Source organism: Hippoglossus stenolepis, chromosome 16, assembly GCF_022539355.2.
Source record: "Hippoglossus stenolepis isolate QCI-W04-F060 chromosome 16, HSTE1.2, whole genome shotgun sequence".
Lineage (NCBI taxonomy): Eukaryota > Metazoa > Chordata > Actinopteri > Pleuronectiformes > Pleuronectidae > Hippoglossus > Hippoglossus stenolepis.
In genome coordinates this window covers 13,741,062-13,760,757 of record NC_061498.1, presented here as the reverse complement: position 1 = coordinate 13,760,757, position 19,696 = coordinate 13,741,062, and the positions used below count along the sequence as shown (strand labels likewise).

The 19,696-nt window shown below is 44.7% G+C and overlaps 2 protein-coding genes across 3 annotated transcripts in view; one reads left to right on the top strand and one right to left on the bottom strand.

The window, feature by feature from the left end:
- plekhh3 (pleckstrin homology, MyTH4 and FERM domain containing H3) overlaps positions 1–11,297 on the top strand; it is a 35,732-nt gene extending 24,435 nt beyond the window's left edge. For both annotated transcript variants that reach the window (XM_035180000.2, XM_035180001.2), the window contains 8 exons: positions 1,891–2,014; positions 2,977–3,274; positions 5,426–5,633; positions 5,797–5,924; positions 6,517–6,637; positions 7,031–7,519; positions 7,640–7,831; positions 9,072–11,297. In XM_035180000.2, the coding sequence (XP_035035891.2) occupies positions 1,891–2,014; positions 2,977–3,274; positions 5,426–5,633; positions 5,797–5,924; positions 6,517–6,637; positions 7,031–7,519; positions 7,640–7,831; positions 9,072–9,242 (1,731 nt within the window). In that variant the 3' untranslated portion in view covers positions 9,243–11,297. The remainder of the gene's footprint in view (positions 1–1,890; positions 2,015–2,976; positions 3,275–5,425; positions 5,634–5,796; positions 5,925–6,516; positions 6,638–7,030; positions 7,520–7,639; positions 7,832–9,071) is intronic.
- Positions 11,298–11,656: 359 nt separating this feature from the next.
- tubg1 (tubulin, gamma 1) lies at positions 11,657–19,185 on the bottom strand. Its single transcript, XM_035180002.2, has 11 exons — positions 18,998–19,185; positions 18,563–18,675; positions 17,947–18,114; positions 17,784–17,852; positions 16,646–16,725; positions 16,429–16,555; positions 15,025–15,111; positions 14,366–14,515; positions 13,995–14,147; positions 13,707–13,868; positions 11,657–12,823 (listed from the first exon to the last, which is right to left on the bottom strand). The coding sequence occupies exons 1-11, from the start codon at positions 19,044–19,046 to the stop codon at positions 12,626–12,628; spliced, it is 1,356 nt and encodes a 451-aa protein (XP_035035893.1). The 5' UTR covers positions 19,047–19,185; the 3' UTR covers positions 11,657–12,625.
- Between the last annotated feature and the right edge of the window lie 511 nt (positions 19,186–19,696).

Sequence of the window (19,696 nt, the reverse complement as noted above, 5' to 3'; positions counted from 1 at the left end):
CACTTACAGTAGTTGTGCAAACACTTTTACTGTGCACTGTGGGATTATCTGGGACATTTGAGGTGGACTCATTTTGGGTTTTTACCCCCAAATAAAATAGTTTTTAATAATCTTTAACTAAACTCCTTTTTTATCATTTTACCTCCTGTATATTTTACCTCCATTGACCTTGTTATAACATTAGAAATGTTGCAGTAATACCAGATGTTGGCGTTCTTACTGTATTGAGCACAATGTTACGATAGTAATGATTCTCTTTATAAATCAGGGGCCATAAGGGGGCCAAAATTTACACAGAGGAGCCAATTATATGCCCAACATCAATGCACAATTCCCGATTCAGTAAGGTGCACATTTAAGTCATTCCTCGTTTACAGATCATTGAATATATTTCGAGAATTGTTCCTTGCACATTGCACTTCAAAAAAAGCTTGAATAAGTGGGGCCAGTGCCCCCCCCCTGGCCCCACCCCTGGATCCGCCCCTGCCAGTTTGTAATAAACCAGAATTGACCCTTTTAAAGAAATCGTTCAACATTTTTGGTCAATGCACAAGAATTAGAAGCAAAGATTGAAACCCCTCGGTGTCAACAAGTTATAGAGCCAGGCCAGCTGTTTTTCCCATTTCTAGTTTTAGTCCAATGCCTGTTCTAAACCTGTCTGTTTGGAATGGGCTGTTTGTTCAGACTGTGGTGATGCTGGTTGCAGCTTTCTCCCCGAAAACTGTAAACGTGACCTGCAGTTATTGAGCTGCGGCGAGGAAAGACCGGTTCCTCGCAGAACCCTGAAGCTGCACCAGCACTGCTGCATTAAGAGCTGTTCATCTGTTTATTCCAAGGATCCTGAACTGGAGAATCAGTTGTTACTGTTGTCTTGAAGGTCCTGTTGTCATGATCGACAACAACATGTATGTCGATGAGTCCCAGCCGCCAGTGCTACAGAACGCCGGCCACCTGTTCATTCCATGTTTATTAATATTGAACTTATCGTGTGTCGAAATTGCACCAATGTGACACTGCATTTCCCTGGGTCCTTAACAATACACATGCCAAGTGTGAAGTTGATAAGATGAACGGTTCTCGGGGTGCAGACAGAGATTTCTGGATTTATTCAATAGATTAAATAGATTTGTTCTTGGGTTAAGCTAAGTTTGCCCTCTGCAGAGCCATCTCTCACGACTGCGGAATCCATCTTCTCATGTGACGTAGATAAAAAGGGTATTTCACGAAACATCGAACGACTGCCTGCGTCAGAGGAAGACCAAAGGGAATTGGAGACAAACCTGGGGGCCCAAGCATGAACGTGCACCATATGAATATCATCTGGGTTTTGGTGCCGTATCCTGCTGCATGTGGCCCACAGAAACTCATTCCCACAGTTCAAACAGACAAGCCTGTCACCAGTGTGCACCAAACACTTAAGAAGAATGTGTCAACTTTGCCCCACTAAGGAGGGGGTGGGTGGGTGGGTGGGGGTTTGCCTTGTAGCCAGAGGCAGTGGCAACGTTCCTAATGAGCAACAGGTGCTGGAGGGCAGTAGCGAAGCCATCTGTACCACTGCAAGGCATCTCTCCACAGAGGCAGTGAAAGACACAAACACACGCACACGAAACCCATTGACACCAGCGGATAAAATATAACGTGTCAGTCATGCTGGTGTGGTTTGCCGGGTCATCACTTGACCTTCCTGCTGCTTTGAAAGTTGCCAGAGCTGAATTGTGACCCGGGTCGAGTCGACCCTGGTCACCCCCCGACAGGCCGACCGCACTCTCAATCGCCCACTCGCTGCCTCGCCCACAGGTTGACCACGGGCTCACTGCAGACATATGAAAGTTTGTTCTTTTCTGCGTCTAATGATGTTATCGTCACAATTCTTTCTCTTGTGTGCTAAAGGAGAATAAGTTCAACCCCGAGGTTGTGGAGCACATCTACCAGCACAACCCCATCCTGAAGTACACCCAGGGCCCCCTGTACGCCCCTCTGCTTCCTTTCCCCTATGGCAGCCTGGAGCACACATGTAAGTAGTTAACATGTGCATGTCATACATTATTATGTAGGTTATGTGTGTAGCTGTGGATACAAATGAAATGAAGTTCAACAATTTCTACAGCACTTTGAAAAAAATCGGATTGGCTGAGACTATTGCAAGCTGTATAATTATATAATAAAGATTTCACTAGTGGGAATGACATATTTATATATATAAATGTGATTTTTGACATGGCAAGATATATTATCTGTTTACAAATTGTATTTATCCTCAATTTCATTATTTATATAGATATCGCATTTTTAAGAATAACAAATATAGATCTAACAACTGATTTTCACTAATCTAAAGTCATTTCAGATCTCAACAATTGCAAGTTATGACATGTCAACAAACTATTTTAGACATGTCACCCTAATATGTGTATTCTTTTTTGACTAATTAAAGGTACAGGGTTGGTTATTTGTTTCTGAAACACTGTTTTATCTTATTTGTTGAAATCCTCCTCACGTCCCGATAGCCATCTATAAAAAAAGAAAAAGGGTTTTCCGGGATTACCAGCCCTAGCTTTAAAACAATTTTACTGAGTATTCCTTCAAGCCCAATGCACATCTTCACTGAGTAAATAGTAACTTATTCTACAGTAAGCTAGACATTTAATGCCACTGCAGTTCAATGACTGTGTCAAGTGGAAAGAAGCAGTGTGATCTCTTGGATTACCCTGCTGTTTGAATTGCTGAGAGGCAGAAGGCACAGCACAGGCCACTAGAATAACAAGCTCTCATCGGCTGCTTCATTAAAACAAGTGAGAATAGGAACGCACGAATAGATTAGAACAGACAATAGGAACCATGTCACAATAAGTAAGAGGAACAATGGTCTGTATTACAACATCAGCCTTGGCTACAACTCAGTGATCTTGCTCTAGTAGAAGTTAGAAGTTAAAAAGCCTGAACACAATATTCCACTGCTCTTCCTCCTCTCTCCAGACCACAGTGGGAAAGGTTACGGCTCGGTGCGTGAGGAGGCCGTGAAGCTCTTCAACTGCCTGCAGCAGCTGGAGTCGGCACGGGAGCCGGTCCCCATTATCCAGGGCGTGCTGCAGACCTGCCTGGACCTGCGGACACTCCGGGACGAGGTCTACTGCCAGCTAGTGAAGCAAACGAGCTACACGCCTGCCCCGTACACTGCCGCACACCTCCGCTACTGGCAGCTCCTCACCTGCATGAGCTGCACCTTCCTGCCCGGGCCCACGGTGCTCAAGTATCTGCGGTTCCACCTCAAGAGGTGAGAAACAGGAGTTTGATGTTGGATTAATTCAAATCAAAAATCCACTCAGAGCAGAGGTGATGTGATTGTATTTAAGTTTACAAATGGAAGGAAAATGGTTGTACCACGGAACTTAGTGGAGGGATGTGGTATGGGTCAGGAAAAAAATCATTAACTTCTGGTGCCGATCCGGATCAGGGGAATCCGGATTATGAGTGTGTGCAATTTGGTCCAAATAAAAAAATGGTTTCGTAAGGGGACTGTTAACGGAGGTTTGCACCATAGTGCCTTTCTAGTTGCTATTTATTTAGCAGTATTAGAATCCAAACTTTGAGTCCTCTGTTTTCAAATATTAGTTTATTTTTTATTTGTTATTGTTTTCCCCTTGCAATATAATGTGAATGCAGTATTCAGTTTGGATTTATTCATATTGGATTTAGTATCATCCTGCAGACTGAAGAAACCTGCTCACGCCATCTCTGTCTTGAAATTGCAAGTGGAAAATTTTTCTTCTTCTTCTTCTTCTTTTTTCTGGCTCTAATTTGTCCAACTGGGGAAACATGACTTGTGGTTGACACGTGGAAAACATTACAGCAGATTCATCTATGTTGACAGTTTAAGGTAGTCGAAACCACAGTTGTCTGTTAACAGTAATATCGCAGTTGTTTGTTTTATATTGATCAAAATGATGTTCGAAGAGCGTAACCAGGGAAGTCAAATATGAACTGAAGTTCTATCAGCAAGGTGCCATCCCATTCCCGTATTACTGGGTCATCAGATCGTGAGTCTGATGGGGGGAGACAGGTTCAATGTTACAGTAGCAGAGACAACCTGGGGGCCAGACTGGAGTTTAAAAAGCAGGCGTCAGGATCCCGCTAGATATGTTTAGATATGGTAGCGTGATATGGCTTCACATTGTTAGCGTGTTTCGCTCAGACAGATCCAGTGTTTTAGGGCTGAATATGCAAGTCTGAATTAGCTCTGGGGCAATCTAAGTTATTAGCAGTGCTAATCTCCTGCTCCAGATATTCTGTCTTACGCCATGTCATCAAAGCACTGCAGTTTTCTATCTATGGTTCTGTACTGGGAATCCGCCTGCAGCTAATGGAGCAGTTGCATGCGACGGCGATTCATAATAACACCGTGGAACTCTGCCTGTGTTTTGATACGTCTTGCCGGCGCTCTCACGCACTCTCTCACTCGGTGGATCAGTGCTGAGGCTGCAGCTGGGCAGTGGGCCCAGAAAACCCTCCTCCACTCCCCCAGTGCCCTGAGAAACCCCCGGGGAATGTCTGCTGTCAGAGAGAATAGGCCAGAAGAAAGAAAGCAGAGGAGGAGGAGGAGGAGGAGGAGGAGGAGGCCGAGGCCGGAGCGCAAGAAAGAGCAGAGAGGGGTGAAGAGAGGAGGAGAGTATAGGAAGGATCACACAGACTCAGTGGAACATTCCTAATTATGTTTTAGCAGGACATATCCCACCCTGTGGCCATACAGTTATGAGAGAGCGAGACATCGGAGGGAATGAGAGGCCCTCTCTCTGTCTGACAGTGTGTTTGAGGCCCCCTTGTTTGCGTCTCTCCGTCCCGCTTGTGTATTTTGGGACGAACATCGTTGTATAATTGTTTCCTTCCTATTTTCCCCTTCGGTGTTGACACAGGGCGGAGCTCGTGACTCCGTCAGGTTGAATTTCACACCTTTCACACTCTTGCAGTGTGTGAGACGTCACGCTGCGTTTTTTGTCCCATCTCTTTAAAACAACACCAGACGCACTCACCTACCACTCCTGGATGCTCCTCTGGGAGGAAGTGGCAGGTCGCTCCGGTTCACAGGAGCGGAAGCACCTTTTCCTGTTTCATACGTTACCCAAAAGTCAAACATGTTTTCTTTGCTATTTTCCTTTTTTCTTTTGAACGATTGAGGGATGTTGGGCCTTTAAGTCCCTAAGAGCTAAAGTGAGAACATTTGTCATTCCTCGCCTCATTGACTTTCTTGCATTGCCAGCCCAAAGAAAATAAAGAATCGGTCAATTCAAAAGGATGACGCAAAGTCCACGATTGCAGCAGAGCACTTTACAGACTTTGAGTCATGACCATTAACAAGTTCTCCCTTTTTATGTATTGAATATGTTCATTTTATCCGCACCCATCTCACTTTCTCACCCCTCTCTTGCAGGATTCAGAGCCAAAGTCCTGAGTCTGAGATGGATAATTACGCGTCATTCATCAGCGAGGCTCTGGAGAAGACCAAGTGTCGGGAGTGTGTGCCATCCTGGGAGGAGATCCAAATGCTGATGAGCAGACAGGAGATGCTGTGCACTGTGCACTATCCTGGCCCGGGATGCTGCCAGCTCTACATCAGCTCACACACCACTGCCAATGAGGTTTGGACGCATTTATCTGGATTCTTCTTTTGAGCACAACTTTTCTTTCATATTCTCACGTGTTACTGCTCAGAGCTCAGTCTGACGATTATCACAGGCCGTGCATATCTGTCTCGTCTCGTCTCACTCCAACCTCTGCCCGTCTGCCCGTCCCCTTCCTCAGGTGGTACGAAGGATGCAGGAGAAGCTCGGCCTGCAAGAGAGCAAAAACACGTTTGCACTGTATGAGCAGAATGCACTGTGGGAGCAGCCGGTTGCAAGCGGCGCTCTGATCGCAGACATCCTGACCAGGTTTGTGAAGTGAATCAGCCTGCAAGCCTGTAGCACAGATAGACACAGCAAAGGAAGCAGACACTTTAAAACCAAGCAGACACACACGCTGTCAAAACACAGTCTCGTCTGAGGAATCTGAGCTATTTGTCACCGGTGGACGGTGTGTTTATCTTGACTTGTTCGACTCCCATGCTGAATGTTATCCAGTATCCTTGATAAGTGGCGACCTTGTCTGGTCTTATTGGTCAAACATTACACCCTGCTGGGAAACTGGACCTGTGTCACTGCCAGCAAAGCCAGTGGATCGCCACGGTGAAACTGACGTCACTGGGTTGTACGAGGCAAAGTCTTGCATCAAACGATAAGGTGTCCGGCTGGACTAAAAAAGGAAGTGTGTAATATTTCAACAGGTGTTTGTATCTGTGTCCTCACTGTGCTGTGACAGGGTAAACACGAACGTCAGCAAACCACAGAGTTACTAAACAACATTTCACATCAGGGAGGCAGCATCTTGTAACATATTAACCTCCAGCCTGAAGATTTTTGGTGTACCATTTGTGGTTTTCGGGTATATTTGTTGCCTGACCCCTTCTGTCCCTCCTCTGTGCAGCTTCTTCACCAAAGAGTCCGAGTCCAAGTCCCAGTGGAAGCTGTGTTTCAAGCTCTACTGCCTGTTGGATGCTGACAGCATATCGGCGGACAGCATCGAGTATCTCTTCCTCTTTGAGCAGGTAATGGAGCAGAGCACCACTCGACAAAAAAGAGTTTTTCTCAGAGTGACCACTCCGGATAATTAATTGTCCCGCAGTGACAAATTCCTCGTATTTCACAGGGATTATAATGTTTCATTAATTATCATCATTAATGTGTTATGGGCTGTGATTACAATAAAATGCAGTGTATAAAAAGTGTGACTAAGAGGACTGGCTGTAGAGCGGAGGGGGCAGGAGGCAGCCAGCACTGGCTTCATTAGAACATTTTTCCCGAGGACTCCCATAAAAGATTTATGGGACAAAGTAAAACAGGGTGGGGTAGAAAATATTGATGGAAGGACTGAGGCTATTGCTGACACATTGTGCCTTATTTTCATCCTGTTCTGTGCTGTCTCTCCCCGTGCGCTGCAGTGCCATGAGATGGTCGTTCGCGGCCAGCTGCCGGCCTGTGAGGAGGACCTGCAGGCCTTAGCGTCCCTGAGGCTCCAGTGCCTGATGGGTGACTTCGGCACGCACGCCCCCTGCCCACCTCTGGACGAGCTCTTCCCAGGCGACATGCTGGAAGCTCGCGTCCTCATGTCCCTCTCTTCCCCGCAAGCCCTGCCGCCTTGTCTGGTGGCGGCTCAGGGGTGCCCGACGACGCAGCGCTTCCCCACAGGCCTCCTGGCGGGGACGCTGTGGAGCCACACGGCCACGGCAGCGCACAAGCAGAAGGTGGAGCAGGACATGCGCCTGCTGAGCCGGTTGAAGGAGGAGGCAGCGGCCGTCATGGGGTCCATCTTGGAGCGTTGGAAAGGTCTGGCCGGCTACAACCGCCGGGACAGTATGGCCGCCTACCTCACAATTGCACGCCAGTGGTCGGGCTTTGGATGCACTCTGTATGAAGTGGACTTTTATATTGTGAGTTTATAATGCTTTGGTTTTATTGTTGGATTGTGCTACTTCGGTGCTCAAGAGTCATTTGGAGGTAATTTAAGTGATAACTGCGGATTGTTCTGACATCTGTTTACCTCCCTGCAGAGTTCGACGGGGAGTTTTTCCCAGAAGCTGTGGCTGGGCGTTGCTGCTACATCCGTGTCTCTGTACCGGCAGGGAGAAGCAGAGGCCCTGGAGTCCTTCCCTTATGGCCAGATCTGCTCCTACGGTGTATCTGACAGCAACACCTTCAAGATCACAGCCGGGGATCGGGATCTGCTATTTGAAACCACCAAGGTACAGTGACCCATGTCCCACGTTAGCACATACAGGCCGAGGCTGAAGGGGAGTCAAATCTCTTCCTCACTGGAGCCGTTTCCTTCACTGAGCTTAGACACCATCCATCTCCGCTGCAGTCAGAGTTCAAGTGGCCTTATCGCCATGCAGCGTTCTGCAGAGTAAGTGAAAGAAGCATGCTGTCTGCTCACAATGCAGCCCTCCCTCCGGCACTCTGACCCACTTTAAAAACACTCATTAATTTGGTCTAAATGGAGAGCACACAACCTGCCACATGCTAACCACCAAAAGTCCAGCTTCCTGGCATCAAATGGCAACTGGGGGTGAGTTTTATTGCGGTGGTTAGATTAAAATATTAGGCAAAACATTTCTCAGAAACTTCGATGTTCTTCCAAACAGACCCTTTTTTTTCCAGCAGAGAACAAGTCTCGCCTTTCACTGGGCAGATTTGCTTGCATCTTCCCACATTGAACAAAAAATCCCTCTGTGATTTCTTCGCGGGGCACAAAAGTGGCTTTTATTTATTTATTTGGACACACAGGCGAATTGAAGTACGCCCCTGAGAGGCTTCTACTTTTATGAACTTAAGGCCTCATATTGCTCTGACATGAATTTGCAAGGTTTCTTAGCCACCGGGCAGGAAAGAAGAAAGCGGGCGGATTTGCAGGGGGTGATTATGGCCAGGCCTGGAGTTAATGGTGAGAGCAAGATTTAGCTGCTGATTCCAGGGTTACAGTTACAGTTGAAGTGTAGGTGAAGGTTGAAGCTTGAAGACGGCGCTCTCACACACCATGTTTAGGCAGGCGGTCACAGGACGAGATTAAGGGTAATGGTCACCGAGGCTTACTGTGGTTTGGGTGGTCACGTCCACCGAGGTCAGGTTAACGGAGAACACCGATGAACGAATGAAACGCTCGGCCGTGCCCTCCCTTCTTTTCCTTCTGCAACAGCTGCTGAGCAAAATGTGTCAAAGTGATGAAATATCCACACACATGTGAGGCCTCTTTTTCTGGATGTGTGTGCGTATGTGTATGTGAGTGTGTGAATGTGTGTGTCCCCGTGAGAATCTGCCAAACAACCTCATCCTCGGCTTCTGGAGGATCCAGTTTTTCTAGCAGCTGGATGACATCATGCTTCTCCACCCTCCTGTGACAGTGCCAGACAGACACTGAGACTGCCACCAGTCTGACCTCCCTCCCTCACTCTCTATCTCTCTCTCTCTTTCTTTCTCTTGTCACAGCTGACTGAGATCATGCAGCTGATGAACGCATATTTCAGTGCCATCCGTCGCCAGCGAGGGAAAGGGGAGGATGCGGACATCTCCAAAGCAGAAAGCAAGGACGTGGGCTTCCATCACCTGGCGTCGATGCAGACGCCCACCCTCCTGGAGCTGCCCTCACACCCCGTCTGAGAGGGACCCACACCCAGACGACCCCACCCCACCCCCCAACTCCCACCGTCCTCCTCCACGTGGCCCCCTAGGAGGCCCAGACCCGGTCCTCAGGACCCCGCGCCTCCTCCACTGGGAACCGCACGGCAGCCAAAACAAAGAGAGGGCTGTTTTCGCTCCCCATCCGTGAAAATAAACCCTTGCTGAGCTTTCCAGCTGAAGGGGCCGGCCAATGGAGGAGGGAGGGTGAAGGAACGGCAAAGCACGGGAAGGCGAGGGGGGTTGTGTTTTGCGAGCGAGGCCTAGAAAACCCAAAGAAACCAGTGCGGTTGCTGATGAGGTGTCACGCGTACCCCCCCCCTACACACACACCCACCCCATCCTGTCACGCAACCACCTCTTATACCCCACATGGCAACACCCCCCTCCCCCAACCCAACCTCGACAATGTGAGACGTTAGTTGCTACGTCAGGGAGAGACAGCAAGAGTTTGGACTTGTGGTAACAATTAGCTGTGGTACTCCCCCTCACGAAGTTATGGCTCGAACTGTGCCATATTTGTGTTAACTTTCCTAGAAGGCAGTCCTTCCCCCCCGTGCGCCGCTGAACCAGTGTTGAAAACGTTCAGTGACAAACCCTCCCCGTCTCTGGCTCTCACTCCCTCACCCACACAGACTCACTTTCTCACGTGCCTGTACGCCGACATGTTCATCAGAGACAGTTAGTTTTCATAAGATCCCAGCCGGGCTTGCATTACCTGGAACTGTTGATGCGGTGAGCCATGTGAACTTGGAACTAGAAACAGATGTTGAACTCTGTAGCCAAGTCATTTTGGCCGCCGGGTCCATTTAGAGACTCTCACCGATGAGATTTTCAGTTGCGAGTGTATTTGATTAAGAAGCTTCTTCCCTGGACGTCACGTTCGGGATCTGGGATAGTTGATTCACAGAAACCAAAGCATTTTGGAGCTGTTTGGTTGTTGTTTTGTTTTTTTGTTTCCACCAAATGCTCTGATGTGTCCTTTGTCGTGCTGCTCGTCTTGGCTGTAATCCTCGACACCGAACTTGGTTAACACTTGACTGATTGGATCAATCTTAGCTTGTGTCAGTTACTATTCTAATGCAGCTGTGCTCTGCTGACAATAACAGGTGCTTCACTGTTTATTATTGTTATTTTTGACAATGTATTAATCATTGAAGACATTGAACCCAGACCACACAGAAAGGCCCCATTCAGAGCTGTGGATCATTTCATATTTATCACGCAGTGCCCCCATCTGTCCCCTGCTATTTAAACAGAAACCTTCTAATCATGCCATAGGTGCTTTTGTAGTATTATTTATGTGCTATTTTTTTTTTTTACTGTCTTTTATGTCTTAAATGCAGACCCAGGTGCATTTTGATATTGGGTTTGCTTTAACCGATCAGAGCCATGAATGCCTTTGGTTCTGCTCCATATGATCAGATGTGTAACTCCTGTGTAGCTCCTTTGTGTTCACTGTTTTAGTGTTTTTGTTTCACCAAGGCATGAGTTTGAGCATGGACCAAAGATATTTTTAATAAGCTTTTATAACATTTAATAATCCCAAAGCAGACAAATCCCCCTTTCGATATTTTTTTTTACACCTGAATATCTTAGAATATTAAGCCCTCCTGTTGTATACACCTTTATATTACTGTAGATAACCATTTAGGAATCCTGAGAACAATAATTGGCTTTGTAAAGATGATTTTTTACAGAACTGTCTGCAAAACAACCCCATGCGATAACCAGCGTCAAAACAAAGAGTTCTCAATATGGACGACCTTGATGAGTCATAGCACTATCTCTGTGCTTCTTTTTTACTGCAGCTGCAGGCAGCTCTGAGCTACATGTATGAAAAGGAAAAGGAAAAAAAAAAATCAAACTGCGGATGTTGTTGCTTTATATTACGCTTGTTTGTACGCTGCACGGTACCTTTTTATGTAATGTGTGTATAGTTAATTGCACTATTGTTTGTTTTTAACCAACTTGGAAGTGCAATAAAAACTATAAATACTGTATGTAATTAATAAAAAACAGCACCATTTTACCATATTTAGTGTTCGGTACTATTGTTCAGCCTCACAGCTCATTTCCGCCATTTCATTTTCAGAAAGTATGACTTTCTTGTGCCTCAGCCAGTGAATCAGTGTAAGACTATTGTTTCACAAAGAAACATTTTGATAAAAGGCCTAAGTTTGGCGCCAGAGCTGGGAGTAACCCCCCCCCTCTCCAAGCTTTTCTGGTTAAAAACAATAGCAGGTTGAGCAAGCGTTGCTAAGTGCCTTTCCGTACCCCTGTGGTAATGAGCCTTAACAGAGTTCGTTGAATGGGCATCAGGACACAGCAGCTCCAGGTGAGGGAGAAAATGCTGTTTAACCCTTTTTTTTTTTAATAAAAATGACCCTGTGTGGTTGCATCAAAAACAATGTGTTTATTTTCAGCAGGTCCAACAAGCAAAGCAACAAGGGAGAGTAAATTCATCAACAGGAAACCGAGACCATCGGTGAGCCAGATATTATTTTAAGTATATTTACAGGCATAGAGATGAAGCATTACAGTGAGGTCCAGTCCTGTACACAGACATGGTCATCTGTACAAACTTAATTATTTTTACTCTAGGTGACATTTGCTGTTAAAATGTCAATGCTGTGAACATGGCAGATATGTTTACACCATTTTCTGGCCTAAACCCAAGTTCAACTTAATTCTTAAAAGGTCTTGTACAGTGGGGACAAATGAGTGTATCAGCAGCACAAATATGGGACAAAGCACCACGTTAAATGTCTGGGATACAAGAACCGACATTAACCATCATGCAATGCATCCAGCCAGTCCTACTCCCATTACTGAAGGCAGTCATTTTATAGTCTGTGGACATTTTCCTGTAAATCAGCTGTGCTAGAGCTCATGTAAGAAATAGAACAAAACAAGGCAACAGGTTCTTAAATTGCTGAAACAAAGGCAAAGAAATAGAAAAGGAAACAACTATCAAATAGATTTTGTAGAAAACATTAATGCTTCCTGCACAGAATTGCAGAGAAGAAGCGCTCATACTTTTACTTCACAAGACTATTTACTTATATAAACTACATTTCAGAACTGAACCTTCTAACTTTTGGTTGGTATAATGATAGTGGGTGTTACCGATCATCCCTCAGTCAGCACACTGTGGATGAGTGAACGTTCAAACGCATAACAAATCATATGTATAACATGCTGCACAAAGCTGATAAATATTTTTTCCAAGAGAAGCAGCTTAAGTCAAATGTGTTTTATTTCGGGACATGTATGTGTATAAGGGAGATGAATGGAGTTAGAATAAACTAAGAGCGCGTGTTCATTGATGAGTTGTGGCTGAGACTCAACACCTGTAAGTCCATTCACTGGTCTTGTGAGCCCCAGCAAATGTAGTCGGGCCGCGTGGCTGCGCTGTACTCGTCTATCAGCTGCTGGACGACTTCACGAGAGTTATCCAGCTCGTCAAAGTTGTCCTTGAATATGTCCTCTTTGCGGAATTGCTCCAGGAAGGCCTCACGCTTACGCAGTTTGTCATACTGCCGGCACGTCCGCTCAAACAGCTGTGGGAAACAAACAGAGAGGACATCAAAACTAGCACCAGGAAAGGGGTTGGATTTCAGGTTCTTGTCCTGACACACTTTCCTTTTGACTAGGTTTTTTTTTTTTTTTTTTACTTCTGTTACAAGAAAGGAAAGTGAAATCTTCACCTTAACTTCCAAAGACGACTGTAAATTATCCTTACTTTTATTTAGACCTGAAGTATTTAAAAAAAAATAAGTATAATTCAGGCACTGTAATATAACTATAATATTATTTCAACAATGTCACAGGACAACATTTTCTTGCTTCACAGACAATAAAATGTCCACATTTTCGAGTAAATGTCAAGTTTGGCAGCATAACAAGCGCAAACTTAATTTGTGTGGAATTCCCCTAGAACTGCTGTTGCAGCAGCTCAACTTTACTCTTTAGGACGATGCATTTCACACAAGATTAAAATGTAGATTGGTTTCAAGTTTCAGTGATGCATTATGGAAAATATGAATACAACAATTTTTAGAAGGTAATTTTTACATTTGCAGTTAGCAGCATACACAAACTCTAAATTCACATTTCATGAATAAATTCATGATAACTTCCCCCCACTTTTCATTTAATGTATCATAGATCGTAGACAGGCTGGGAGAAATCCTGCCCCAATGGCGAACCATTAGTTAGTTATAGATATAGACTTGTGTATGGTCTGTTAACTATAAGACCCCCAGCAGAGAATACCTGCTCACTTTAGCTGACAGTACCAACCCGTCAAAATTCGAATTGCCAGTAACAGTGGAATGATTAATAATGAACATTCCAAACACACACAGACCTGTGTTGTATAAATAAACACTGAAGGGAAATGTAGCTGAACAGGCTGATGTCACAACTAAGATAAGCACTTACAGAGGAAATACTTGTGTGATTGGCCATCATCAGACCACTGACTCGGTGGGCCGAAGGCAGGTAGGGGGACTTCCTGGACAACGCCACCTGGATGCTGGCGGGACCCCAGGGAATGAAGCTGGCAAGTTTGCGTTCTCGGATTCTTTGGAGGCTTTTATGCACCTGCGGCAGAGTCAGTTAAAATAGGATTAAATGCTGTGCAGACATGTTAAGAGATGTGTAACACATGAGGTTATTCTTTACACCTCCTACACACACACACACACACACACACAAACAAACGCATACCTGTGTGGGGTCGACCTCTCCCTGGATGATGTTAAGGATGGCAATGTAGCAATGGCTTGGCTGCCTCTCTCTGCCTGTGGACACCATCACATTCTTGGGTTGCAGAAGCCTCCTCATCACATCCAGCACTGTGGTTTTCCTCACACTAGCAACCTGAGGCACAGTGGGGAGAGTAAACAGCCGGCTTCTCAGTATTTCAAATAGTAACTGCCGATAGCAAGAACACTTACAATCAACTGACAGTGGATTAACCTTGCAGAATTTTGCACTGGGTGTATTCAGATGTTTTTGATAGATTTTGTTTCAGTGCAGAGCAAACAAATGTTCCTCAGTTTGATTTAATTTCTCTCAGTGGCCTGACCACAACTCACCGACTGGTCAGTAGTGAGTGGTGTGTAACCAGTCATAAGGAAGTGGAGGCGGGGTGTGGGGATGAGGGATGCAATCAGGCCAATGAGGTCGTTGTTCATGTAGCCTGGGTAGCGCAGGGTGGTTGTGCTTGCAGACATGATGGTGGAAACCTGCGTGTATGAAGGTTCGATTAGACACAGAGCTTTTAAAATAACTGGTTAGAGCTTCAAAATAAGATTAAAATTTGGAAAGGCTAAGCGATACATATAAAAAAAACGTATAACATTTATATAGCTGTATAATTATAATATATAAACAATTATAATTTATATATAATTATAATTTTATGTAAACAATTATAAGTAATTATATAAGAATCGTCTATTTCACCCAACACTAAAAGGAGTGTGCTTGGCTCTTTTCAAACGCTGAAAGGTTGACGTATCATTTGGAAAAGTGCCGCCATGTGCCACTCATTCCTAAGAAAGCTGAAATCCAGTCTGACATGCAACTGACTCGCCAAACTAGTTTGTGGATCTCGTAATTTTTGTAGTGAGCGAGGCGTGTCTCGTACAGTTTGTATTCTGAACAAAGACAACGTGCCCAGACAGTTGAGCAGAATTCACACTAGGGCGAAAACCAAAACCTGTCCACTGACATAATGACATGTTTCACTCACCAGCTGATTGATCTGGGAGAACGAGGGGTTCTGGATATGCAGTCTGTCTGTGGCGATGCGATTTAGAGCCGTGTTATCCAACACCACCTGACACACAAGCCCACAGAGTAATTATTAGACAAACTTAGAGAAAATTGGAGGAATAGATCCCCTCCAGCAAAACGACATGGGTGAAAGTCAATACACTGCTACGAAGTTAGAGAAAGAGTGATAGGGTATCGGAGTAATGACGCAGTCAAGGAACCTTTTAAAGAAGCTACACAGTGTGCTGTTGTTAGGAGAGCTGAACATAAGAGACGCACTGTACAGTTGCAACAGGGGGACCGATTCTTGGGCAGATTCTATTAGCTTTCCAGCTAATTTAATACACATGAGGGGCTTATGCAAGACCCTGGAGGAAGTAGGTATTAGAGAGGAAACCCCATTAGACTGTCAGAGTATCTCAGACTAATACAATCACTGATTTCAGAATGGGATTGAATAAGTTCGATTTGCGATGCCTCAATTGCCGGCACAGCAGTTTGCCTCTTTAATAGTCACAGCTACACAAGCACAGCAGCGCCTTCAATAAGTAGCAGTTCAACAAGCCGTTCGATAAAAGTAAAATCTTGAGACTCATATTCTTTACCAAATTATTTGTGTGCCGTTTTCAGTTTTGCAGACATAAAATGACTCAAATGTATCAAAGCTTGTTTCAGGGCACGGTTAAATACACCAATGAACTGTAAGCTTTAAGTGGATCATGATAGGAAGGACAGCTGGGCAGTCAAATTACCAAATCCCTTTCATAAGTGGAGAGGGAACAATCTCAGCCTTCATGTTTATGATTATTTGGGTGGAGTTCTCCTTTAAAGGCTAAATATCCACATCCAACCGCCTAGTTACAACTTGTCCAGTGTAGAAGTGGCTCTTGTCAATAAAATATAATTTTCTCAGGCTCACTGACAACACTGCATAACAGGTCTGTGAGACTTAAATCAAGCTTTATTCATGCTTTCAGACACGTTTGATGTCCTAACACTGTTTGACATCTGTACTCGCAAGTGCTTACAGCGGTTTGACCCCTGACATTTTGTCAGAACACGTGAAGCCAAATGTATTTAACTGTCTGACATCACATCATGACGTTATTGGTAATTTGACTGACCACCTCTCTTAATAAAATTATTTTGTTTCCTGTCTCAGCTCACTGATTGTGGAACAGTTTGGCTTCTCTGTTTGATTTTACCTTTGGTTTGACTCAAGTGGTAAATCAAAAGCTAACCAGGGGTTGTAAAAAAATTATTCATTCAGAATACAGTCATGTTTGTCATCTTGTGGTTTTTTGTTAGTCCCATGGCAGCATTGTGAAGCAAAGGGAGCAATTTGATTACACAACACCGCTTCACAAGTGCTACTGCTCACCACGCAGTCTGCATTCTGGGTGAGCCTCTTCAGCGTCAGCAGCGAGTTGTACGGCTGAACGACCACGTCACTCATCTCATCCTGGTTTGGGAAAACAGAGTAAGTCTGCACCAGCTTCTTTGGGTACCTGGGGATCATAAAACAATATATATTAACATAAACACACACCAGATCACTAGAAAATGTAAGTGACCAAGCTGCATGTGTGTTTGTGAACCTGTCATTGAGTTTCTCCAGCAGATAGGATCCCAACCCAGAGCCCGTCCCCCCAGCAATGGAATGACACAAGACGAATCCCTGCAAAGACAAAGTGTAACTCATTACTCGCTGTTCAGATTTACAGCTACAGCATGTGCCACGTGTGAGTTTAAAACTCACTTCCACTGATGCAGAGGGCTGAAAGTGTGTGGGTGACCAAATGCCTCTCTTCCTCAGCAGTTATATAAATGGGAGTGCAGCCCCACCTCACAAATAGGCTCCCTTATACCCCCCAAGACAGCCCTGTAATACCTGCCTTCTACACTCGCCCGGCTATTATCACCAGACATTCTACATGCCACACCCTGCCAACATACACATGCTCGCGGCAACCCGGCCCACCTTCCTATCCAATGCACACATGAGTGCACACACTAAATAATAATGTGGGGTCATAATGTGAATGAGTTACAGAAATTGCAGACCTTAGAGGGGAAATGTGAGTGTTATTTTATGGGAGGCTGGCAGCGGAAGAAAGTCCACCAAGGAAAAAAAAGAGAGGCTAAGAATAATAATGAGGGATGGCTGGAATTTGGCTGCTTTCAAGATGACAGGCTCTGACACCATTTGAACATGCTGCTTCTATCAAATCGTTCCTTTCTACGTGGATTTTTACAACAGAGTCAAAAGAGCATCCAAGACAAAGTCCAGCGATACTAATCAGACCACGGGTGGATTACAGAACAGGCCAATTTGTTACAGGCTCAGGGCCCCAACGGGTCAGCAGACCACTTGAGATGCTGCCTTCTGAGAAAAACCTGCTAAATGTTACTGACAGAGTCTGAAAATTACTACAGAGACACAAAATGTCAAATGTCAAGTACAAAGAGATAGAAAAATGACCACAAGAAATTACCGGTGTGTGCCCAGGACATTAACTATAAACAACACTTTGCTACTCTCTTGGATACTTGAGATACAAGCTCAGTAGGAAGTTGTTCTTGAGTGAGATGAGGGGGGGTTAGTTGACTGTACTAGGTAATATTTCTAAAAACAGACATATTACTTTGTTCCTCTATCAGTTTTCCAAATATCCACAGCTCTGATTCCCCCCCCAGCACCAGGGACAGTCAGTGTGTGATAAATGATCAACTTGCCTCCAAACTGTCACTGCCATCTGCCTCGCGGTCGATGATGTCAAAGATGTCTTCTTGGATTTTTTTGCCCTAAAGGAAGAACATCACAGGTCTATCAAGTTATGTCTCTATTTTCATAATAAATCGAGGTTTAAGAGAGGAACACGTAACATTCAGTGATCACCTGTGAATATCCACTGGCCCAGTTGTTGCCGGCACCTCCTCCATGCTCAGAGAGGTAGATGTTCTCTGGGTTGTAAAGGTTTGCATAGGGGGAGTTGAGGATGGAGTGGATCACCCTGGGCTCCAGGTCCAGGAGCACTGCACGGGGGATGTAGTGCTCATCGTCGGCCTGTGGAGTTTCATGAACAACCAGAGGTGAGCTGGTGAAACTGGGCCGTCTGAAGAAAAGCTGTGTTCTAACATCATTTGACACTACAAGTGCGCCACCTAGTGGTGAACAACCTTGGCTGCACACAATAAATCAATGGACTGCGCTGTATATATATATATACACACACACTCACTGAGCACTTTGAGGAACACCAGCACAATAGATTGTCCGTGCAATCATCAAATCGTAACTTAAAGTTAAAATCACAATAGAGAACAACCATGTCTCCTCCTGTTCTCGTGACTTGGGCCACTAACTGGTTTACTGTGTGATCTGTTGATGTTGATGAGTTTCCTCCGCATGGTGAGGAGAGAAGACATCCAATGAGGAGCCGCTCTGAGGACAGACACGTCCTTTAGATGAGAGAGGACAGAGGAGACAGGTGAGAAACCCCTGCTCTGGTTACCTGATAGAAGAACACGTCCTTTCTGTCGGTGCCCTCAGTCGCGAACTCCTCAACAATCCCCTCTGGACTGATGCCATGTTCTCCACACAGCTGCTTCCAGAACTCAAACCCGACTGAAACGGAGGAAGGAGCAGGGGTTGGCATCAACTTCACATTTGAAGCATTTTAATTAACTATTGCTGACCTTAAAAGTGCATTAAACAAAACAGTGAACTACGCATGGTAGCTAACATTAACATGCATTAGATGGTATTGTATGCACAGAAATCCCTGTAGCCAAAGTTAGCTCGGTTATACTGACTGTGGTTGAGTTAGTTTTGAGCTTAGCTGGACTTGATAGTAACTAACAGATCATCTCCGCTAGCTGACTCTGGTGAACACAGGACACTGGCTAGAAGATGGAGGATCTTAACATTAAGTGCGTCTTCCACGTACTCTGGTTTCCACACTGTCCCAGCTGAAGCGTTATGATTTCCCGCGGCATGTTTGTTCCTTAGTTCAGCTCCTGGTTTAGCTAGCCTGCTAGCTGCTGGCTAGCTAAAAGATACAAGGGGACCAGACCGCAGAGTGAGAAGCTGCCCGCTCCTTCCCGCTTAGAAGGAACAAACTGGGGTTAAAAGTGCACAGCGCCACCTACTGTGTCGGTGTATGTAGAGCCGCTTGTCACTTTTTAAGATAAGATAAAACTTTATTGATCCACACACCGGGGGAAATTCAGTTGTTACAGCACGTCAGAATGAGGAAGACAAGAGAATAAAAATATATAAAAGAAAGGCAATACAATACAATTTAAAATAAAGATAAAAGATTTAATTAAAAAATGAGTATGTACATTATATACACATTTCCCCTATAGTGGTTTCTATGAAATGTACAATAAGTAAAGTGCAGTGGCCCAGGATGATTGTACGAGCAAGTAAAACAACTGTTGGTACATAAGAAAAAAAAATACAATAAATAATACTAATAATAATTTTCAATAAACAATCATGTCAGTATTGTCTAACTTTAAGATTTTATTTAAAGTGTCTTGTTACTCTTTCTTCCCTCTATTTATGATTATGATTATTATGATTATTATGATTATTATTATTATTATATTTAACTCTGGGTTTTCTCTTTTTAAATGTGCAA